Here is a 25877-nt window from a genome sequence, read left to right on the forward strand (position 1 = left end):
AAGATCTAATATTTAATAGCCCCACCTTTAGATCAAAGGTGCTGGCAGCAGCTGTACAGTCAGTATGATCTAATTTTATATTGATTACAGTATGTTACTGGAACAAACTCTCTCTGAAAATTTCTACCTTTTTGTTGAGCTCGGGGAACAGACACAGTCTCGATGTAGTGGACCCTGAGTGATGAGACTGTGCAGCTAGCAGACAGTCAGTTTAGCCTGTTTGTCTGCTCCCTGGCCTTGGCTCTGGATTGTCAGAAATTTAACTAGGTCTGTTCTGAGACTATGAGCTATGCTGCAGGAAATGAGAGCAGCACCTTCCCAAGTGGGATGGATACCGTCCCGCCCTAACAGGCCAGCAGTGCCCTCAAAATTAGCCCAATTATCTATAAATCCCACACTGTTTTCAGAGCACAACCTGGACAGCCAGCAGTTCAGCAACCATAACCTGCTGTAAGCTACATCGCCACGCCGCATTGGGATGGGACCAGAGCATACTACAGCATCGGACATCGCCTTCGCTAATTTAAACACCTCTACAAAGTTACTCTTCGTAATCTCAGACTGACAAAGGCATATATCATTAGCTCCTGCATGGATAACTATCTTTGAGAACCTGTGCTTGCCTAGGACCCTGAGATCACCTGCTATGTCCGGCTCCCTGGCTCCCGGTATACACCTCACTAAAGCTGCTGGTGCCCCTAAAGGCCTAGCTAATTTCATGTGCCGTATGATAGAGTCCCCTATAACCAGAGCTCTTTTAGGTTTCTCAGTGGGTGGATCACTAAGGAGAGCAAACCTGTTCGACACGTGAAGCAGAGAGGAGTGGTGCTCCCGTGGCCGAGCCTCAGCAGTAGCTTTGGCTCTACGCTTATGCTGCCGAGCCGTCACCCATTCGCTCCGCTGTAAAGGCTCTAATGCCAGAGTTGGGGGATTACTAACTCCACCTAGGGCATCCAGACTTTCCTCTACAGAAACTACACTGTTCTCATGCTCACTGACCTTCTCTAAAGCCTGGATACATGCTTCTAGCACTGTAATCTTCTCCGTCAGAGAGCTAACTAATCTGCACTTATCACAAGTAAAGCTATCGCTAGCGACGGAGGAAGAATGACTAAACATCCTGCGCTCAGCACACTGAACAGGCTGAAGGTGTGCTATGATGAAAGGATTCACGTACCTTAATCGAAGATCTGTCGATATTAAAGCAGATCCGATGTGGATGGCCTCCACTTGTGGTCTTTACGCAGGAGGAGAAAGAAAAAGAATAAGAAAGCTTCCGGTCTCGGCATTCTTCTGAAAAAAAGAAAAAAAAACGGAAAAAGGAAAGCGAAAGTGGAAAGTACAAAAAGAAAACGACAGTACAATAAAAATGAAGATGATACTGGAAAATTACTTGTAGAAATAAACAAAAAAAGATTAGTAATTAACGCCAACACTCGTGGGGAAAAAAAGGACTCGCCGCAAACAGCTCAGGAACCAGGAAGTGCGTAGCACAGAATGCGCATGCGTGATTCATGCGTTTGTCCTGTTTTGTCGCATTACAAGCTGGAATTAAAATGGATTTTTGAAGGGTTAGAACCATTTGATTTACACAACATTCCTACCACTTTAAAGGTGAAAATTGTTGTTTTATTGTGACACAAACAATAATTAAGATGAAAAAACAGAAATCTGGAGTGTGCATAGGTATTCACTCCCCCCAAAGTCAATTCTTTGTAGAGCCACCTTCTGCTGCAATTACAGCAGTTCTCTTGGGGTATGTCTCGATTACCTGAGCACATCTAGCCACTGGGATGTTTGCCCATTCCTCAAGGCAAAACTGCTCCAACTCCTTCAAGTTAGATGGGTTGTGTTGGTGTACAACAATCTTCAAGTTATGCCACAGATTCTCAATTGGATTGAGGTCTTGGCTTTGACAAAGCCATTCCAACACATTTGAATGTTTCCCTTTAAACCACTCCAGTGTAGCTTTAGCAGTATGTTTAGGATCATTGTCCTGCTGGAATGTGAACCTTCATCCCAGTCTCAAACCTCTGGCTGACTCAAACAGGTTTTCCTCCAGAATTGCCCTGCATTTAGTGCCATCCATCTTTCCTTCAGTCCTGACCAGCTTTCCTGTCCCTGCAGATGAAAAACATCCCCACAGCATGATACTGCCACCACCATGCTTCACTGTAGGAATGGTGTTCTCAGGGTGTTGGGTTTGTGCCACACATGGCATTTCCCATGATGGCCAAAAAGGTCAGTGTTACTCTCATTTGACCAGAGAATCTTCTTCCATGTGTTTGGGGAGTCTGCCACATGCTGTTGGGCAAACTCCAAACGTGTATTCTTAAGCAATGACTTTTTTCTGGCCATGCTTCCATAAAGCCCCGCTCTGTGGAGTGTACGGCTTAAAGTGGTCCTATGGACAGATACCCCCATCTCCGCTGTGGATCTTTGCAGCTCCTTCAGTGTTATCTTTGGTGTCTTTGTTGCATCTCTGATTAATGCCCTCCTTGCCCGGTCTGTGAGTTTTGGTGGGCGGCCTTCTCTTGTCAGGTTTGTAGTGGTGCCATATTCTTTCCATTTTGCTATAATGGATTTAATGGCGCTCCCTGGGATATTCAAAGTTTGGGATATTTTTTTTATAACCCAACCCTGATCTATACTTCTCCACAACTTTGTCTCTGACCTGTTTGGAGGCTCCTTGGTTCTCATGTTGCTTGCTTAGTAGTGTTGCAGAGTCAGGGCCCTTCCAGAACAGGTTGATTTATACAGACATCATGTGACACTTTGATTGCACACATGTGGATCTTAATCAACTAATTATGTGACTTATGAAGTGAATTGGTTGGAGCAGCTCTTATGTAGGGGTTTCGTATGAAAGGGGGTGAATACCTATGCACACTCCACCTTTCTGTTTTTTTTTCCATCTTAATTATTGTTTGTGTCACAATAAAACAACAATTTTTCACCTTTAAAGTGGCAGGCATGTTGTGTAAATCAAATGGTGTGAAACCTCCAAAAATCCATTTTAATTCCAGCTTGTAATGCAACAAAACAGGACAAACACCAAGGGGGATGAATACTTTTGCAAGACGCTGTACTTTTAGTGCATTTTCATCTCTCTCTTATGTTTATGCTGGATGTGAGCATGAGTGTGTGTTTAATGGCCCGTGGTTGTCTTGATTTGTCCCCACAGTTGAGGACGTTTTGGAGTGTAATTGAGTGTAAGCGTGGCTGTCTGTCAGGTGACTGACGTGTTCATTAATTAGTTCCGAATGTCCTTTCTGCTCTCCTTGCTTACACGCACACACCCCTGCAGAAAGATGTGCCTTTAGGGATTTGCCATGTGAGTGGTTACATCGATTAGTGAGGGCTGGGTGGATGGATAGAAAGATTAATGGGTCGCTGTGTGGATGAAATTATGAAATATTATCTGTTGAAAGATGAAATATCTGTTTTTAATGTGGGGTTTGGGTTCCATTAGCCCATGTTTAATTCCAGCTTTATTGCACTGCAGGTTTGAGATGTCGTTTACGGCTCCTCTGCACCATGTACATCATTCAGTGTTGCTTTTGGTTTTCAGTGCATGTGATGTATCAGTGCTGCGCTCATTTTCTCACACACTGTGCTCCCCATTCAAAAAAAAAAGCTTCTAACTTGTTCTACAAACCCTGATTTTCTTCCCATTGAAGGGAGTTGATAAAAGGGTATATATTTATTTATTTATTTATTCATTCATTCTATTTTAATTTTGCATAAATGCCTATTGAGGGCGGCACAGTGGTGTTGTGGTTAGCACTGTCGCCTCACAGCAAGAAGATTCTGGGTTCGAGCCCCGCGGCCGGCGAGTTCTCCCCGTGTCCGCGTGGGTTTCCTCCGGGTGCTCCGGTTTCCCCCACAGTCCAAAGACATGCAGGTTAGGTTAACTGGTGACTCTAAATTGACCATAGATGTGAATGTGAATGGTTGTCTGTGTCTGTGTGTCAGCCTTGTGATGACCTGGCGACTTGTCCAGGGTGTACCCCGCCTTTCGCCCGTAGTCAGCTGGGATAGGCTCCAGCTTGCCTGCGACCCTGTAGAACAGGATAAGCGGTTATGGATCATGGATGGATGGATAGAATAAATGCCTATTGAATTTTGGTCAAGTCGTAACTTTATTTAATATTGAATTGACATGAGAACACATTTCACCCCTTACCGTGATCCTCAAATGAAAAATGAAAGTAGTGTAAAGAAGTAAAGAAAATTTACAGACGCGTATTGCTGCCATGACGGAGAACGAAAAACGGATCAGTGTCAGGTTATAACGTGAAAAGTTTGTGATGACAAGATATTTGTTATGACATGACATATATTTTTTTAAAGGCATGTACTATTTATCTTATGACGTAAAACGTCATGTTAAAACATAAGAAATTGTATTGACATGAAATGTTTCATGTTGTAAGGATTCACATTCTTCTCCTTCTTATTATTATTATTATTATACATAGGGCCAAATTACTCAATTCTGATCGGTCCATCAAGGAGGGCTTTTTTCCTTCACACGGGGCCGTATTTCTGAAATGCTATTGGCTAGTTTGTTGCTTGGTTAACGGTTACAAAAATTAGCAAATTTTGTCAACAAAATGGCTGACTCTGCTGACTCCGCAATGCCGCGTTTCGCTATATTTGACGAAGAAATGATAAACCAATTGAAAGCTGCAAGCGAAAATGAAAATACCAAAAAAAGTAAGAATTTTTGGCTTTCCGTGTTTAAGAAATGGGCCACGGAAAGACAAATAAACGACACTCTAGTGGCATATGAATGCTGTGAGTTAGACAAGGTGCTATCGCAGTTTTATGCAGAAGTGAGGAAAGAAAACGGGGAAAACTACGAACCAGACTCTCTCAAAGTAATGCAGGCTTTTGTAAAGAAGTTCCAATAAAATTTTGTAAACCACTTTCAAAATCCTCGTGTCGTGTCGCCGTGTCATGATGAAAGACGCTTTAGAAACTGATTCAAACGTGCAAGATAGTCTCGCGCCCTGATTGGTTCAGAAAACGTGAATGACAAATGTTGTGAACTTGAATGGCTTCCGAAGTATGAATTTGGCCCTATATATTATAAACAAGTAATCGTATGGTTCCTCGTAAAATTAAGGATCAATTTCACTCGTGATTTGAAAGTTTTGAAATTGCCCGAGTCGAATTTTCAAAACTTCGAAATCACTCGTGAAATTAATCCTTAATTTTACGAGGAACCATACGATTACCGATACTAATTATTATTATTATTATCCTCCATGATCAATAACAGCAGACTCTCCCCATGTTTCAACCGAAGCATGAAGTAGAACTTAAAAACTGTGTGAGCCAGATTCTTCAGTTTATCTGTTCTTCATGCACCGTTTCTTCATTCAAACATGAGTTTCAAGATATTATTTTTCACATTATTACGGAATACAAACTTATCATGCTTCTTGTTATCGCAGTAAACTATTTATCTCGTTATAACGTGATATATTATTATTATAACATAAAACAGTTCACACTGTAGTAAGATAATTTAAGCTGTAACGTGAAACATTTTGTTATAACAGTAATTTATCACGTTATAACAAGATAGTTTATTATAATAACAGGAAAAGTTTTTTATAAGTGTATCATAATAACCTGAAAATATCTGTTAAAACATGCCAAGCATCATGATAACAATAAACTGTTCACGTTTTAACGTGATACTGATCCGTGTTCGTTTTTCTGGCGTGGCAGCAGTGTACCAGAAATGAATGGCAAATAAAGAAGCATTATTGAGTTGGAAAGAAATGAATAAAAAAACGTTAATATGGTGTTTCTGTGCTCTCGAAATATTCAGGAATATATCTATCACTCTCAGAAAGAGAGATGCAAACTATTCCACTATTCTTAACTACTGCTTAATGGAACCAGTTTGAAACCACACCTCTGTGGATTTCTCCGTTCTGATTGGCCAGAAGGTTTTGCCAGTGCTGGATTTCATTCAGATCACAGTTTTATATCAATGCGCTCGTTATCTTTTGTGTACTAACAGCTTTTACTTATGCAGTACGTTCGGACTTGTGTGGTAGATGAGCCACGTGATCGTGTTAAGCTTGATGTTTAGTTCTGCTCGAGGGCTGTAGCAGGAAGGGAGACTCAAATGCATGCCCATCATGACGTTTGGTTAGCGTGTTGGGTTACATCTGAGATTGGTAGATTGGTGGAAAAAAAAACATTAGATCTATGAAGATAAACACTTGTTCTAGGTGACTGTGATGCTGTTAGCTGAGGTAATAATAATAATAATTTCAATTTATGTAGCGCCTTTCTCAAAACCCAAGGTCGCTTTACAATTATAGGGAGGGGGGAAAAAGTCCTGTCTGTGATGTGTATTGATCAAAGTTCTGCTGGCCTTTAATAGACTTCAAGACATACACTGTTCATGGTGTGTGTGTGTTGTAGTCGAGTCACTAAACCTCGAGTCCAGTCTCGAGTCCCCAGTGTTCAAGTCCAAGTCATTAAAGAAAATTTCCAGTCGAGTCCACTATTGATCCGAGTCGAGTCCGACACAAATGCATTTTTTTTTCCCACTGCACGAGAAGTCTGTATAAGCAAAGCGGACAATCCTAGGGGCGTTCTGTTCAGGCATTTTAGCACCATTAATCTTAGTTTGTTCCTGAACATGACGTATGAACAGGTGAATGTGCATCCTCTTGCACCAAATTAGGATAAAAGTTAATGTAGCTATAAATATAAATATCTTGTGCCAAATTATGGGCGGCACGGTGGTGTAGTGGTTAGCGCTGTCGCCTCACAGCAAGAAGGTCCGGGTTCGAGCCCCATGGCCGGCAAGGGCCTTTCTGTGCGGAGTTTGCATGTTCTCCCCGTGTCCGCGTGGGTTTCCTCCGGGTGCTCCGGTTTCCCCCACAGTCCAAAGACATGCAGGTTAAGTTAACTGGTGACTCTAAATTGACCGTAGGTGTGAATGGTTGTCTGTGTCTATGTGTCAGCCCTGTGATGACCTGGCGACTTGTCCAGGGTGTACCCCGCCTTTCGCCCGTAGTCAGCTGGGATAGGCTCCAGCTTGCCTGCGACCCTGTAGAAGGATAAAGCGGCTAGAGATAATGAGATGAGATGCCAAATTATTATGGCATGTTACAAAAAATAAAGAAAAAATCTGACTCCTCGTCTCCAATTTACAAGTCTGAATGCAGTTAATGTACAACCCCAATTCCAAAAAAGTTGGGACAAAGTACAAATTGTAAATAAAAACGGAATGCAATGATGTGGAAGTTTCAAAATTCCATATTTTATTCAGAATAGAACATAGATGACATATCAAATGTTTAAACTGAGAAAATGTATCATTTAAAGAGAAAAATTAGGTGATTTTAAATTTCATGACAACAACACATCTCAAAAAAGTTGGGACAAGGCCATGTTTACCACTGTGAGACATCCCCTTTTCTCTTTACAACAGTCTGTAAACGTCTGGGGACTGAGGAGACAAGTTGCTCAAGTTTAGGGATAGGAATGTTAACCCATTCTTGTCTAATGTAGGATTCTAGTTGCTCAACTGTCTTAGGTCTTTTTTGTCATATCTTCCGTTTTATGATGCACCAAATGTTTTCTATGGGTGAAAGATCTGGACTGCAGGCTGGCCAGTTCAGTACCCGGACCCTTCTTGTACGCAGCCATGATGCTGTAATTGATGCAGTATGTGGTTTGGCATTGTCATGTTGGAAAATGCAAGGTCTTCCCTGAAAGAGACGTCGTCTGGATGGGAGCATATGTTGCTCTAGAACCTGGATATACCTTTCAGCATTGATGGTGTCTTTCCAGATGTGTAAGCTGCCCATGCCACACGCACTAATGCAACCCCATACCATCAGAGATGCAGGCTTCTGAACTGAGCGCTGATAACAACTTGGGTCGTCCTTCTCCTCTTTAGTCCGAATGACACGGCGTCCCTGATTTCCATAAAGAACTTCAAATTTTGATTCGTCTGACCACAGAACAGTTTTCCACTTTGCCACAGTCCATTTTAAATGAGCCTTGGCCCAGAGAAGACGTCTGCGCTTCTGGATCATGTTTAGATACAGCTTCTTCTTTGAACTATAGAGTTTTAGCTGGCAACGGCGGATGGCACGGTGAATTGTGTTCACAGATAATGTTTTCTGGAAATATTCCTGAGCCCATTTTGTGATTTCCAATACAGAAGCATGCCTGTATGTGATGCAGTGCCGTCTAAGGGCCCGAAGATCACGGGCACCCAGTATGGTTTTCCGGCCTTGACCCTTACGCACAGAGATTCTTCCAGATTCTCTGAATCTTTTGATGATATTATGCACTGTAGATGATGATATGTTCAAACTCTTTGCAATTTTACACTGTCGAACTCCTTTCTGATATTGCTCCACTATTTGTCGGCGCAGAATTAGGGGGATTGGTGATCCTCTTCCCATCTTTACTTCTGACAGCCGCTGCCACTCCAAAATGCTCTTTTTATACCCAGTCATGTTAATGACCTATTGCCAACTGACCTAATGAGTTGCAATTTGGTCCTCCAGCTGTTCCATTTTTGTACCTTTAACTTTTCCAGCCTCTTATTGCTCCTGTCCCAACTTTTTTGAGATGTGTTGCTGTCATGAAATTTCAAATGAGCCAATATTTGGCATGAAATTTCAAAATGTCTCACTTTCGACATTTGATATGTTGTCTATGTTCTATTGTGAATACAATATCAGTTTTTGAGATTTGTAAATTATTGCATTTTGTTTTTATTTACAATTTGTACTTTGTCCCAACTTTTTTGGAATCGGGGTTGTACGAGTCCAGGTCCGAGTCATCAGTGCTCAAGTCCAAAGTCAAGTCGCGAGTCATTAAAATTAGGGCACGAGTCCTGGACTCTCATCCGAGTCCTGGACTTGAGTACTACACGCCTGGTGTGTGTGCAGATGAAACAGCAGAGCAGTCTTCTTAGTCCAGCCCAGATCGCTGGTTAGAACCAAGGTAACCATGGTTCTACGACTGGTGGAAGACCGCCAGATGGCGCAGTTTAGACTGTGTGAAACCCCTTGCGCTAGCCGCATCTCTTGCCGAGAATTTATACCAAAGTTGTCAACTCGTGACGTATGACTTGCCCTAAATGATAAAACAGTAGCACACACGTCTATTATTGGCTGGAGCCTTTCTCGCCAGTGACTCCCGAGTGACTGGTCTATCTGGCGGTCTTCCACCAGTCGTAGAACCACGGTTACCTACGTAACCAGCGTTCTACTTCCTTGTCTCCAGACCTCCAGATGGTGCAGTTTATACTGTGTGGAAGACTTATGTCCAAGCTGTCACGAGGGCCCAACTACAGTAATACATAAGACATAACAAAGGAAAAAACACCACAGACTAGTGTTATGTTACTGACTTCACTTTATTGAACAAGTCAGATTAGTTACACTTCTATTATTGCATTTGTAACAATCAAGAACTGGTGGAGGCTGTAAAGCTCACACCTCCCATGAAAGGAACTGCTGTTGTCCACAGCTAATGAACAGATGGAGCAGCGCTAAACACAGCCTGCATGCATGATGAAGAACTAGTAGCAACATTTATCCTGTAGAACCTGGAAAATGTGCAGGCCGACGTCCAGGTTGCGGCTGAACAAATATCCAATAGACTCACACCCTTCAGGGCAGCCCAAGAGGTAGACACAGAACGAGTGGAGTGACATTTCACTGCCGTCGGCATGTCATGGCCTGTAGAAGAATAAGCGTAAGATATAGTGTCTGTAATCCAATGAGCCAACCTATCCTTAGACAAGGCCGCTCCTTTACATCTGTCACTGAAGCACACAAACAATTGGTTAGTGGTTCGCCAGTCTGCTGTGGCTGTCACATACTGCCTTAGTGCCCTAACAGGACAAAGGTCCATGTTCAGTGTATTATCTGAAGGATCCAAAGCAGAAATAATCAGAGGCCTGTTAACAAACTCTGGAACTAACACTTTAGGTAGAAAAGTAGGGTTCGGCCACAACATTACTCGTGAGATCTCTGGCCCCCACTGCAGACACAGTGGGCTGACGGAGAGTGCTTGCAGCTCACTTACCCTTTTCGCTGAGGCCACTGCAATCAGGAAAGCAGTCTTCATTGAAAGCCACTTAATGTCAGCACTCCCCAGAGGTTTGTATGGAGGGCTACAGAGACTGTTCAACACAATATGGAGGTCCCACTGAGGTACGATGCATTTGCGAGGTGGATTCAAACGTTTTGCACCTTTCAGGAAGGTCACAATCATCTTATGCGCCCCGACAGGGTGCCCATCAATTGGACCCCTGTGGCTGACATCGTAACCACATATCCTCTCAGGGTCAATGCAGAGCGACCAGCCTCCAAAAGGCCCTGCAGAAATTCCAAAATGTTCTTCAAAGTACTTGCCACTGGGTCAATACTGCTTTCAGAACACCATGCTGAATAATATTTCCATCTGCCACTATACAACAGGTGTGTAGATAGAGAACGAGCATTTAGAAGAGTGTTCCTGACCCCCTGTGAACATTCTAGTATGCCGGGTGAGCCCCCAAGGGCCAGACCCAGAGCTTCAGTCTCTGAGGGTGTCTGTGCCACAGACTGCCATTCAACTGGGTCAGCAGGTCTGTCTTGACTGGTAGAGGGCTGGGTGGACCTGTCAATAGTGCTTTCAGAAGATAAAACCAGGGACTGTATACACGGTATGGTGCGACCAGAAGCACAGGCTGGTTGGTCGTCCGTATGCACTCGAGTATCTGCCATATCAGTGGGAACGGAGGGAACGCATACAGCCTCAGGTTTGGCCACTGATGGGCCAACGCATCCTGCCCCAGGGACCCAGGCTCGCCCTGCAGTGAGAACCACTTCGGACAGTGGGTCATCTCTCTGGTGGCAAATAGGTCCACCTCCGCTGGTCTGTATGTTTTCCAAATTATCTGAACTACCTCCTCGTTCAGGTGCCACTCCCCCATGAGTGGCTAGCGCAAGGGGTTTCACACAGTCTAAACTGCGCCATCTGGTGGTCTGGAGACAAGGAAGTAGAACATTCCTGTAGCCTCGTCTAATGAACATACATGTGGTTTATTTATAAGAAACCTTCTGGACTTGTGTGTGTGTAATGCCAGGAAAAGGTTGCGGTACATTTTTTTGTTGGAAAACCATCAGCTGTCGCATCAACGTTGCACAAAGAAAACGACTCCTGTGCAAAGTCACGCTGGCGATGGTAACTTTTTCACAACGATCCCAAATCATCTTGGAAATCTTTTCTGACATTCATCAATAAATAATTCTGTACGAGTTACCAGGATCGATATGTTACAAGCCAGTTACTACGTTAAAGTTCAATATTCTTATTCTTATTTTTTTTCAGTGTTTGTGACTTTTAGGAACTGAATTTGTGTGCCAAACATGTATCAAGGTCACTCCAGTCCATGACACTAAATTACACCCAGCATGATGCCTTCACACTGCACATTGCCATGCATCTGATATTAATATACATGAATATTTATGAGCACTTCTCACTTTGGCTGCCTGCCCTCAATCTAACAGACTGCTGTGTTCTTAAAACCAAGCCAGTGACACACACACACACACACACACCAAGGATGTGTAAACAGATCTGTACTGTTGACTTTGTGTCTGTTTTCTCCTCAGGGCGTGGAAGGTGGTTCGGTTGAGCCGTGGGAAGAGGCGAACTATGACCTCTATAAAGTGGTGGACCGCTTCGGCTTCCTGCAGTAAGAGACTTAACACGCACGTCGACCTGGAGCTTGATACAGCTGTCCCATTATACACCTTTCTACTCCTCTGTTCAGTTCTACACTCATTTATACCCCTTTATCATACGCCACTGTCATCTTTCTAAATGCTGAATGTTTTCTTCTGTACCACTCTGGCCTGAGTTTCCCAAAAGCATCATCGCACAAAGATCATCGTTAAATGGTAGAGCGAGTAGCACAATGAACACTCGCTCTCTCCTAGTTAAGATGCTGTTAGTGTTGAGAGGCTTTTGGGAAACCCACCACTGCACTCCTCTGTTTTTCTTTATACTTCTCTGCACATCTCTCTTCTTCAGTACTCATTTCTACCCCTTTTTATACTTATTCTAGTTTTACTGTCTATTTATACAACCCCGATTCCAAAAAAGTTGGGACAAAGTACAAATTGTAGATAAAAACGGAATGCAATGATGTGGAAGTTTCAAAATTCCATATTTTATTCAGAATAGAACATAGATGACATATTAAATGTTTTTAAACTGAGAAAATGTATCATTTAAAGAGAAAAATTAGGTGATTTTTAAATTTCATGACAACAACACATCTCAAAAAAGTTGGGACAAGGCCATGTTTCCCACTGTGAGACATCCCCTTTTCTCTTTACAACAGTCTGTAAACGTCTGGGGACTGAGGAGACAAGTTGCTCAAGTTTAGGGATAGGAATGTCAACCCATTCTTGTCTAATGTAGGATTCTAGTTGCTCAACTGTCTTAGGTCTTTTTTGTCGTATCTTCCGTTTTATGATGCGCCAAATGTTTTTTCTACGGGTGAAAGATCTGGACTGCAAGCTGGCCAGTTCAGTACCCGGACCCTTCTTCTACGCAGCCATGATGCTGTAATTGATGCAGTATGTGGTTTGGCATTGTCATGTTGGAAAACGCAAGGTCTTCCCTGAAAGAGACGTCGTCTGGATGGGAGCATATGTTGCTCTAGAACCTGGATATACCTTTCAGCATTGATGGTGTCTTTCCAGATGTGTAAGCTGCCCATGCCACACGCACTAATGCAACCCCATACCATCAGAGATGCAGGCTTCTGAACTGAGCGCTGATAACAACTTGGGTCGTCCTTCTCCTCTTTAGTCCGAATGACACTGCGTCCCTGATTTCCATAAAGAACTTCAAATTTTGATTCGTCTGACCACAGAACAGTTTTCCACTTTGCCACCGTCCATTTTAAATGAGCCTTGGCCCAGAGAAGACGTCTGCGCTTCTGGATCATGTTTAGATACGGCTTCTTCTTTGAACTATAGAGTTTTAGCTGGCAACGGCGGATGGCACGGTGAATTGTGTTCACAGATAATGTTCTCTGGAAATATTCCTGAGCCCATTTTGTGATTTCCAATACAGAAGCATGCCTGTATGTGATGCAGTGCCGTCTAAGGGCCCGAAGATCACGGGCACCCAGTATGGTTTTCCGGCCTTGACCCTTACGCACAGAGATTCTTCCAGATTCTCTGAATCTTTTGATGATATTATGCACTGTAGCAATTTTACACTGTCGAACTCCTTTCTGATATTGCTCCACTATTTGTCGGCGCAGAATTAGGGGGATTGGTGATCCTCTTCCCATCTTTACTTCTGAGAGCCGCTGCCACTCCAAGATGCTCTTTTTATACCCAGTCATGTTAATGACCTATTGCCAATTGACCTAATGAGTTGCAATTTGGTCCTCCAGCTGTTCCTTTTTTGTACCTTTAACTTTTCCAGCCTCTTATTGCCCCTGTCCCAACTTTTTTGAGATGTGTTGCTGTCATGAAATTTCAAATGAGCCAATATTTGGCATGAAATTTCAAAATGTCTCACTTTCGACATTTGATATGTTGTCTATGTTCTATTGTGAATACAATATCAGTTTTTGAGATTTGTAAATTATTGCATTTCGTTTTTATTTACAGTTTTTGTACTTTGTCCCAACTTTTTTGGAATCGGGGTTGTACTTCTTGTACACTCAGATGTGTACTCTACTCCTCTACATACCTCTATGCGCCGTTATATAGTTGTACACTCATACAATGTACAGGTCTATAGAGGATATTCTTGACAAACCTACAGTATGCTTGTGTACACAACTCTGTCCTCCTCTACACACCTCGACACACCTTTATGCTCTTCTGCACACCTCTGTATTGCTCTGCACACTTTATACTCCTCTGTATGTGTGTACACACCTCTGTGTTCTTCTATACACATCTGTACACCTTCATACTCCTTGATAACATCTCTATACACCTCTACACTCATCTCTACTCCTCTGTACACCTCTAGACGACTCTATAACCTCTACACACCTCTATAATCTCTACACACCTCTGTACACCTCCATCCTCCTTGATAACATCTCTATACACATCTTCACTCCTCTACACACCTCTGTACACCTCCATACTCCTTGATAATGTCTCTATACACCTCTGCACACCTCTCCACGCATTTGTACTCCTCTACACACCTTTATACACCTCTGTACACCTCTATACTCCTGTATAACCTCTACACACCTCTATAACACCTCTACACACCTCTGTACGCCTCTATAACCTCTACACACCTCTATAACACCTCCACACAACTTTATATTCCTCACTACCTCTTTATTCCTCTATAACCTCAACACACCTGTATAACACCTTTATTCACCTCTGCATACCTCTATACTCCTTTATAACCTCTACACACCTCTGTACACCTCCATACTCCTTGATAACATCTCTATACACATCTGTACTCCTACACACCTTTATGCATCTCTATATTCCTCTATAACCTCAACACACCTCTATAACTCCTTTATACACCTCTGTACTCCTCTGTAATCTCTACACACCTTTATACACTATCTCTATTCCTCTGTACTCCTCTACACACCTTTATACATCTCTATACTCTTCTATAACCTCAACACACCTCTATAACACCTTTATACACCTCTATACTCTTCTATAACCTCAACACACCTCTATAACACCTTTATACACCTCTCTACCCTTCTATAACCTCAACACACCTCTATAACACCTTTATACGCCTCTGTACACCTCTATAACACCTTTATACCCTCTATACTCTTCTATAACCTCAACACACCTCTATAACACCTTTATACCCTCTATACTCTTTTATAACCTCAACACACCTCTATAACACCTTTATACACCTCTATACCCTTCTATAACCTCAACACGCCTCTATAACACCTTTATACGCCTCTGTACACCTCTATAACACCTTTATACCCTCTATACTCTTCTATAACCTCAACACACCTCTATAACACCTTTATACCCTCTATACTCTTTTATAACCTCAACACACCTCTATAACACCTTTATACACCTCTATACCCTTCTATAACCTCAACACACCTCTATAACACCTTTATATGCCTCTGTACACCTCTATAACACCTTTATACCTTCTATACTCTTCTATAACCTCAACACACCTCTATAACACCTTTATATGCCTCTGTACACCTCTATAACACCTTTATACCTTCTATACTCTTCTATAACCTCAACACGCCTCTATAACACCTTTATACGCCTCTGTACACCTCTATAACACCTTTATACCCTCTATACTCTTCTATAACCTCAACACGCCTCTATAACACCTTTATACGCTTCTGTACACCTCTATAACACCTTTATACGCCTCTGTACTCCTCTGTAATCTCTACACACCTTTATACACCTCTCTACCTCTATTCCTCTGTACTCCTCTACACACCTCTAACACCTCTACACACCTTTATACATCTCTATACTCTTCTATAACCTCAACACATCTCTATAACACCTTTATACACCTCTATACTCTTCTATAACCTCAACACATCTGTTTAACACCTTTTATACACCTCTGTACTCTTCTGTAACCTCAACACACCTCTATCACACCTTTATACACCTCTATACTCTTCTATAACCTCAACACATCTGTTTAACACCTTTATACACCTCTGTACACCTCTATAACCTCAACACACCTCTATAACACCTTTATACACCTCTGTACTCCTCTATAATCTCTACACACCTCTACACACCTTTATATACCTCTCTACCTCTATTCCTCTGTACTCCTCTACACACCTTTATACATCTCTGTACACCTCTGCACACCTGTCTACACATCTGTATTCCTCAACACACCTCTGTACACCTCTATACTCCTCTATAACCTCAACATACCTCTACACACCTTTTATATACCTCTCTACCTCTATTCCTCTGTACTCCTCTGCACGCCTTTATACATCTCTGTACACCTCTATAACCTCTACACACTTCTATAACACCTCTATACATTTTTGTACACCTCTGTATAGACCTTTACACACCTCTCTACTCCTCTACACACCTTTTATACACCTCTGTACCTCTATACAAGTCTATACATCTGTATACGCCCCAACATACTTCTACACACCCCAATACTTCTGGTTCCTGATACCTCTGCACACACGCTACAGACAACATCTTTGCAAAGTCTCTCCTCTTCCATGCACCTGCATGCTGCTGTATATGCACACTTTTCTACGCCGTTACTGTTCTTTTCTGTATCTACCTTATTTGCTCCTTCTTCCTCTGGCATGGAGTTTTGTGGCTTTCCCAGGTTTCTTAAACAGCAGTGTACTATGGGATATTTCTAGGCCTCCACGTGTGGCTGGCAGAGCAGGAAGCCACAATCATAGGGTTACAAAGAAAAAGGGAGTGTGTTCTGGCAGTGGGAAAGACAAAAGGATGTTAGAGGGTAGGCTTGTGAAATGGTAAATAACAGGTGGAAAAGGGTAGGGTTTTTGGAGAGGGTAAAAATGTTCAATACCCCCGCTGTGAGAGGGATGGGCGGGGTAGACGCAGAAGAGAAGCGAACGATTATCATCGAGGTAAACAACGGAACGATCCAGCAAGTGGCTTTGCAGCACAAGTGTTATACTGACTACAAGATGGGAAATAACATCAAGTGGGATGTTTGAAAGAGACCAAGTGAAATTCCCTCATCAAAACAAAACTATGGATGGACAGAACACTCACAATGCAGTTCACAGAGGAGAATAGACCGTATCGTGGATAAGAAGCACATCCACAATGGACTACCGGTGGTTAATGTGGTCTGTATAGTGCAAATAGTACGGGACGCATCAACAGTGAAGGCACTACTGATAGCAGGACATCAGCCTCCTCCCACCAAGCGGATCATGGATGCATCCCAAACCACACTGCTTACTCACTCTAGTGTTTATTTTAATCTTTGAATTGCTTTGAGTGTTTTGTATCCCCATGACTTTGTTTTGCTGAGGGAATTTATCTCTCTTCTTGTGACCATTGTGGTGAATGTTTTGTGCGGTAAGGTGAGTTCCATGGACCGGCGTGTACTGATGTCCTGTTGTCCAAAACCACAGTCCTTATTCACTATACAAGCCACATAAACCCAACTACAAATACCTCACTATAGTCAGTCCACTGTGTGTCCCAAACGACACACCTTTTCCACTATAAAGGCTGTAAAAACCACCGTGTGTGTGTTATGTGGTGTATAACATCATCAGAGTGTGTGGGACACACGAGCAGTGGACTGATGATGATGAGGTATTCGTGGTGATGTTTATATGACTGTACTGCCATTCAGAATTATGGCGTCCAACATCCAAATGTACGGAAGCCGAGAGAGGCCCTTCATATAATCCTTTTTTTTTAATTCACCTTGTTATCCCGAGATAACGACATAATTAATTCAGGATCTCGAGAAAACAAAACCGTTATTCCGTGATCTCGAGAAAACAAAACAATTATTTCATGATCTCGAGTAAACAGCTGAGAAATGGTTCATGCAGGTGCGCCAAGAGACTTGTGATATGCTGACTTTGGGGCTATTTCTCATTCTGTATAGACGCAACTTTGGTCATTAGAATGTCTGGAGTAATCGATCACCTAATAAGGCAATATTTTGATCAGGGGCTGACACAGGGAGAGATTGCATTAAGTCTTTTAATAAGGGATCATTTCAAAATTAGTCCGCGGCACCTCCGCAGAAGACTGGCCCGGCTTCGTCTCTACCGACGGAGATACAGTGATCCAGCTGAGATCACAAAATAATTTTGTTTTCTCGAGATCACGGAATAACGGTTTTGTTTTCTCGAGATCTCGAATTAGTTGTGTTGTTTTCTCGAGATCCTGAATTAATTATGTTATCTCTGAATAACAGTTTTGTTTTCTCGAGATCTCGAATTAGTTGTGTTGTTTTCTCGAGATCCTGAATTAATTATGTCGTTATCTCTGAATAACAGTTTTGTTTTCTCGAGATCTCGAATTAGTTGTGTTGTTTTCTCGAGATCCTGAATTAATTATGTCGTTATCTCGGAATAACGTTTTTTTTTCTTCTCGAGATCTTGAATTAATTATGTCGTTATCTCTGAATAACGGTTTTATTTTCTCGAGATCTCGAATTAGTTGTGTTGTTTTCTCGAGATCCTGAATTATGTCGTTATCTCGGAATAACGGTTTTGTTTTCTCGAGATCTCGAATTAGTTGTGTTGTTTTCTCGAGATCCTGAATTAATTATGTTATCTCTGAATAACAGTTTTGTTTTCTCGAGATCTCGAATTAGTTGTGTTGTTTTCTCGAGATCCTGAATTAATTATGTTGTTATCTCTGAATAACAGTTTTGTTTTCTCGAGATCTCGAATTAGTTGTGTTGTTTTCTCGAGATCCTGAATTAATTATGTCGTTATCTCGGAATAACGTTTTTTTTTCTTCTCGAGATCTTGAATTAATTATGTCGTTATCTCGGAATAACGGTTTTGTTTTCTTGAGATCTCAAATTATGTTGTTTTCTCGAGATCCTGAATTAATTATGTCGTTATCTCGGAATAACGGTTTTGTTTTCTTGAGATCTCAAATTAGTTGTGTTGTTTTCTCGAGATCCTGAATTAATTATGTCGTTATCTCGGAATAACGGTTTTGTTTTCTCGAGATCTCGAATTAGTTGTGTTGTTTTCTCGAGATCCTGAATTAATTATGTCGTTATCTCGGAATAACGGTTTTGTTTTCTTGAGATCTCAAATTAGTTGTGTTGTTTTCTCGAGATCCTGAATTAATTGTCATTATCTCGGAATAACGGTTTTGTTTTCTCGAGATCTCGAATTAGTTGTGTTGTTTTCTCGAGATCCTGAATTAATTATGTCATTATCTCGGATTAACGGTTTTGTTTTCTCGAGATCTCGAATTAGTTGTGTTGTTTTCTCGAGATCCTGAATTAATTATGTCGTTATCTCGGAATAACGGTTTTGTTTTCTCGAGATCTCGAATTAGTTGTGTTGTTTTCTCGAGATCTTGAATTATGTCGTTATCTCGGAATAACGGTTTTGTTTTCTTGAGATCTCGAATTAGTTGTGTTGTTTTCTCGAGATCCTGAATTAATTATGTTATCTCTGAATAACAGTTTTGTTTTCTCGAGATCTCGAATTAGTTGTGGTGTTTTCTCGAGATCCTGAATTAATTATGTCGTTATCTCTGAATAACGGTTTTGTTTTCTCGAGATCTCGAATTAGTTGTGTTGTTTTCTCGAGATCCTGAATTATGTCGTTATCTCGGAATAACGGTTTTGTTTTCTCGAGATCTCGAATTAGTTGTGTTGTTTTCTCGAGATCCTGAATTAATTATGTTGTTATCTCTGAATAACAGTTTTGTTTTCTCGAGATCTCGAATTAGTTGTGTTGTTTTCTCGAGATCCTGAATTATGTCGTTATCTCGGAATAACGGTTTTGTTTTCTCGAGATCTCGAATTAGTTGTGTTGTTTTCTCGAGATCCTGAATTAATTATGTCGTTATCTCGGAATAACGTTTTTTTTTCTTCTCGAGATCTTGAATTAATTATGTCGTTATCTCGGAATAACGGTTTTGTTTTCTTGAGATCTCAAATTATGTTGTTTTCTCGAGATCCTGAATTAATTATGTCGTTATCTCGGAATAACGGTTTTGTTTTCTTGAGATCTCAAATTAGTTGTGTTGTTTTCTCGAGATCCTGAATTAATTATGTCGTTATCTCGGAATAACGGTTTTGTTTTCTCGAGATCTCGAATTAGTTGTGTTGTTTTCTCGAGATCCTGAATTAATTATGTCGTTATCTCGGAATAACGGTTTTGTTTTCTTGAGATCTCAAATTAGTTGTGTTGTTTTCTCGAGATCCTGAATTAATTGTCATTATCTCGGAATAACGGTTTTGTTTTCTCGAGATCTCGAATTAGTTGTGTTGTTTTCTCGAGATCCTGAATTAATTATGTCATTATCTCGGATTAACGGTTTTGTTTTCTCGAGATCTCGAATTAGTTGTGTTGTTTTCTCGAGATCCTGAATTAATTATGTCGTTATCTCGGAATAACGGTTTTGTTTTCTCGAGATCTCGAATTAGTTGTGTTGTTTTCTCGAGATCTTGAATTATGTCGTTATCTCGGAATAACGGTTTTGTTTTCTTGAGATCTCGAATTAGTTGTGTTGTTTTCTCGAGATCCTGAATTAATTATGTTGTTATCTCGGGATAGCAAGGTGAATAAAAAAAGATTATATGAAGGGCCTCTCGCGGCTTCCATACAAATGTGTTTTATTTTCTCTGCATTAAAAGGAAATTGCATCAGTTTGCAATGCCTTGTGGGTAAGATGCATTCCTGAGTGGACTTGAATCCCTCATGTAACAGCAGTCTGACAAACTTCACTTGATCTGATCATGAGTGAGGATTTAACCTGAGGGAAAGACAGGGCAAGTTGGTCAGTGTGAGAGAGCGCTGCAGGAGCGTTCACGCTCGCCCCGGCTACGAAGCGAGACCAAATAACCCGAAATGTCTGACATGGAATGTTATCGTTTCCTGTTTGTGTAAATGTCAATGATTCCTCACTTTGAACCCGGTTGAGCTGAGTGGCGTCACGGGTGACCCGTTGTCATAGCGATGTTAATGTGTTTAGCGAATCCACTTCCTGTGGAACAGATTGTTTCCTTTTTTGGTCCACAAGTGACCTCAGCAACATGATGGCTTATGATTTATTGGTTTGTACTAGCTACCTTCTACTGCCACGCCAGTGTTTTCACTTAGTTAGTGGCATAAATGTGTGTTTCCAGCTTTTACTTAGACATTGTTGTGATTTTAGAGACATTTCACTGAGGAAAGTAAAATAACAAGGAGGAATAATTAGAGGAATAATTGTCCTGTGGGCAGAATGATGAAATAATACTGCAATAGGATAGAATTAATATCTGAAAAGTGTGTGTGTGTGTGTGTGTGTGTGTGTGTGTGTCCGTCCTTTCTTTTAGTGAGGAGGAACTTCCAGCCTCTAATGCCATGGAGGAAAAGGTGAGCACCATGATCCCGTTACACTTAGATATAATCATAATCACCCTGCTGAATAATAACGATGATGATGTTTATGAGGCACATTTACAAAGCCCATTTAATCACAAAAAAAGAAAACTCTCCAAGATATCTGCAAATATGTCATTTTGCCGACCTGATTTGATTTCATTAGCAATAATGCACTCTATTACTCAACTGATGCTTATTATGCATGATTACTGTTTCACAAATACATTTTTGAATGTTTTAGTAAACCCTCTATAAAACTAAAATCTGGCTGAATAGCTTCCTTCCTTCCTTCCTCCCTCCCTTCCTCTCTTCCTTCCTTCCTTCCTCCGTCCCTTCCTTCCTTCCTTCCTTCCTTCCTCTCTTCCTTCCTCCCTCCCTTCCTTCCTCCCTTCCTTCCTTCCTCCCTCCCTTCCTCCATCCCTCTCTTCCTCCCTCCCTCCCTCCCTCCCTCCCTCCCTTCCTTCCTCTCTTCCTTCCTCCCTCCCTCCCTCCCTCCCTCCCTCCCTCCATTCCTTCCTCCCTTCTTCTCTTCCATTCCTCCCTCCCTCCTTCCTTCCTCTCTTCCATTCCTTCCTTCCTTCCTTCCTTCCTTCCTTCCTTCCTTCCTCTCTTCCTTCCTCTCTTCCTTCCTCCCTCCCTTCCTTCCTCCCTTCCTTCCTTCCTCCCTCCCTTCCTCCATCCCTCTCTTCCTCCCTCCCTCCCTCCCTTCCTTCCTCTCTTCCTCCCTCCCTCCCTCCCTCCCTCCCTCCCTCCCTCCCTCCCTCCCTCCCTCCCTTCTTCTCTTCCATTCCTCCCTCCCTCCTTCCTTCCTCTCTTCCATTCCTTCCTTCCTTCCTTCCTTCCTTCCTTCCTTCCTTCCTTCCTTCTCTCTCTTCCTGCCTCCCACTCATGCCATGTTAGTTGATTTGATCCCTTACTAACACAAAAACTTCAATGCGAAAAAGAGAGGAATTTTTATTTACACACACACACACACACACACACACACACACACACACACACACACACACTCTGCCTGGCCAATAAAAAGTCACCATTTGGAATTAAATGACTAAATAAATTCTTAAGAGTCTTTGATTGGATAATTACTGCAGTGATTAATATGTTTCAGCTGGCAACAATTCGTTTAACTCTAAATGATGCAGTGAGTAGCTTCTCATTTCTTAAACAGCTGCGTCAGAAGACGTATCCTGTGCTCATGAAAAAGATGTTAGTGTTTTATAAGGGTCAAATTATTGGCCTGGATCAAGCAATCAACTAAGGAGATCACTGAAATGACTGGAATTGGTTTAAGAACTGTCCAGTGTGTTATTAAAACCTGGAAGGATAGTGGTGAGGCATCAACTTCTGTTGAAGGAAGGTGGTCGGAAAAAAATCTTGACTGACCATGATCAGAGATCACTTACATACATGGTGAAGTCGCATTGTAAAAAAAAATTGGCAGTCGAACTCGCGGCTATGTTTAAGAGTGAAATTAAGAGCATTTCTGTATTCACAATGTGACGAGAACTCGCCGAATCGGGACTAAACAGCTGTGTGTCCATAAGAAAACCACTTGTTAATGAGACTAATCCGAAGAAAAGGCTTTAGTTTGTGAGGGAGCTTAAAGCCTGGACTGAAGTGTCCAGATTGACCCTATAGATGACTTGCAACCACGTGATCAAAATGTGCTACGTTATGAGCGTCCGCCATGATGGTGGATATACAGAGCAATTAGGATGGCAGCCGCTGAAAGTGTGTCTGTAAACAATGCTGAATTTTCTCAGTATTACCATGATTTGAACGATCGAGCGAAGATTCAATACAAAGAGAAGATAGAAGTGTGTGGGTTTTGGCCCATATTATTTAAAAAAAGTCAGATTTTTCTGAAGATAAGACGCTTCGACTGACCATCGAGTACCCAGATATCATGTTCTATCTGGTTTGGCTGCCGAAGAATCAAGTCCGACCTTGGACGAAACATAGCCCATTTTCTGAGTGGGTGCCCAGTCTGGATTGTATCTCATCTCATTACCTCTAGCCGCTTTATCCTGTTCTACAGGGTCGCAGGCAAGCTGGAGCCTATCCCAGCTGACTACGGGCGAAAGGCGGGGTACACCCTGGACAAGTCGCCAGGTCATCACAGGGCTGACACATAGACACAGACAACCATTCACACTCACATTCACACCTACGGTCAATTTAGAGTCACCAGCTAACCTAACCTGCATGTCTTTGGACTGTGGGGGAAACCGGAGCACCCGGAGGAAACCCACGCGGATACGGGGAGAACATGCAAACTCCGCACAGAAAGGCCCTCGCCAGCCCCGGGGCTCGAACCCAGGACCTTCTTGCTGTGAGCCGACAGCGCGTTTCTATCGTATAATTTTGCTGGCGCTCCTAGAAGCGAAATGGTAATACACATGTTAAAATTATAACAACGACCGAGTGAACCACGACAAGAGAACGCTCATTTCATAGCAAAATTCTAGCACCACGAAATAGAATTCTTCCATGATATTCTCGAGAAAGCTTTTGAATCTCTCCGGAGATAAAATGATTACTGCAAACATGAGCTGTTTTGGTTTCAGCCTCCGTTAGATCAGCTCTGTTAGATGTTGTTCAGCCGTGCTCGTCTCCTCTCCGTACTAAGCCTCAGAGTTTCCTCGCCCTCTTTCTGAATCACGGACGGGATTCTAAAAAATCGGAACGTGCCACGGTCACGAGTACTGTTGTGACCACAACCGTATACAGCACAAAGATATGACGTAGGTAAAAGAACGCTTAAAACAGTGGAAAAACAAAGAGAGTTGCGCACGCATGACTGTTTTGTACGGAATGTCACTTGACCCCGCACTTGTATCTCCACCAACGTGGCCGACATCCGGGTTTCTATTTTGCTTGCTTGCAAGTCAAGGATTCCTGAGTGATGGGCGTGTCAGAGTAAGGGAGTGAAGCGCATGAAGTGATGCACCCATCGTGCATAGTGGCCACTGTCCAAGCCTCTGGAGGCAGTGTGATGATCTGAGGTTGCTTCACTGAGTCAGGTCGAGGCTCAGCAACGTTATGGGGCAATAAAATGAAGTCAGCTGAAGACCTGAATGGACTGAATTGTATTAAGGTTATCACATCAATGGACCTTTTCTTCTCTGACGGCACGGGTATGTTCCAGGACGTCGATGCCAGGATTCATTGGGCTCGAATTGTGAAAGAGAGGGTCAGGGAGCATAATGAATCATTTTCACATATGAATTGGTCATAACAGAGTCCTGACCTGAACCCCATCGAAAGTCTTTGGGATGCTGGAGAAGATTTTCTGAAAGTTTCTCATTTTCAGTACAATATCTTGGCGAAAGGGCGGCACGGTGGTGTAGTGGTTAGCGCTGTCGCCTCACAGCAAGAAGGTCCGGGTTCGAGCCCCGTGGCCGGCGAGGGCCTTTCTGTGCGGAGTTTGCATGTTCTCCCCGTGTCCGCGTGGGTTTCCTCCGGGTGCTCCGGTTTCCCCCACAGTCCAAAGACATGCAGGTTAGGTTAACTGGTGACTCTAAATTGACCGTAGGTGTGAATGCGAGTGTGAATAGTTGTCTGTGTCTATGTGTCAGCCCTGTGATGACCTGGCGACTTGTCCAGGGTATACCCCGCCTCTCACCCGTAGTCAGCTGGGATAGGCTCCAGCTTGCCTGCGACCCTGTAGAACAGGATAAAGCGGCTAGAGATAATGAGATGAGATGAGATCTTGGTGAAAAATTAATGCAAATCTGGATGGAAATAAACGCTATGACTACGCTGAAACAATGCCATGATGAATGTGCACCATAATCTAAGGAAAACGTGGTCCAATAAAATAGTGCGTAACTTCTTCTTGGCCAGGCGATGTATGTATTTAAGTCCTGTTGAAGATGTCGGAACGTTAAGGGGTTAAGGGTCAAGGGTTCTTTGTTGTCCTCAGCAACTATGTACATAGTGAGATGGAACCATGTATCTCCATGGACCACGGTGCAAAAACCCATAGTAGCAGTACACAGGAGCAGTTATTGGCAGCATTTGAGTAGGAGCTATATCAAGTAAAGACCGACGAGCTGATAACTTGTGGTATGAAACTCTTACACAGTCTGGCTTCTTCGGCACCACTTTCCAGATGAGCAAAGAGTTCACGTAAGGAGTGAGAAAGGTCTTCCACAATTCTGTGCTCCAGATGAGTGTGTGTTTGTGGTAGGGAAGGTAGATACACTCCGATGACCTCCTCAGCAGCTCTCGCTATCCGCTGCCAGACTCTGGAGTACCAGACAGTGATGCCACTGGACGAAACACTTTCAGCAGTGCTGTTATAAAAATGTAGCGAGGATGGACAGGCTCTCTTTAGTCTCTATAGAAAGTGTAGACGCTGTCGTCGTACATGAGTCATGAGTTGTAACTGACTGGATTTGTGGATTTACTGATCACATGCATTTTTAAATTTTTTTTTAAATCTATATAAAAATGCCATCAAGTACATTGAGTTAACAAGTAAAGCTGTGTTGCAGTCGCTTCAGTTTTACCTCCGAGAGGACGTATGTGATTACTGATGAGTCGGGTAATACAACCCCGATTCCAAAAAAGTTGGGACAAAGTACAAATTGTAAATAAAAATGGAATGCAATAATTTACAAATCTCAAGAACTGATATTGTATTCACAATAGAACATAGACAACATATCAAATGTCAAAAGTGAGACATTTTAAAATTTCATGCCAAATATTGGCTCATTTG

The 25877-nt window shown here is 42.3% G+C and overlaps 1 protein-coding gene across 5 annotated transcripts in view; it reads left to right on the forward strand.

The window, feature by feature from the left end:
• Positions 1-25877, forward strand: part of usp6nl (USP6 N-terminal like) — a 218867-nt gene that overhangs the window by 125368 nt on the left and 67622 nt on the right. For all 5 annotated transcript variants that reach the window (XM_060903023.1, XM_060903020.1, XM_060903024.1 and 2 more), the window contains 2 exons: positions 11667-11749; positions 21100-21139. In XM_060903023.1, coding sequence (XP_060759006.1) covers positions 11667-11749; positions 21100-21139 — 123 coding nt within the window. The remainder of the gene's footprint in view (positions 1-11666; positions 11750-21099; positions 21140-25877) is intronic.

This window comes from Neoarius graeffei, chromosome 21 (genome assembly GCF_027579695.1).
Source record: "Neoarius graeffei isolate fNeoGra1 chromosome 21, fNeoGra1.pri, whole genome shotgun sequence".
Classification (NCBI taxonomy): Eukaryota; Metazoa; Chordata; class Actinopteri; order Siluriformes; family Ariidae; genus Neoarius; species Neoarius graeffei.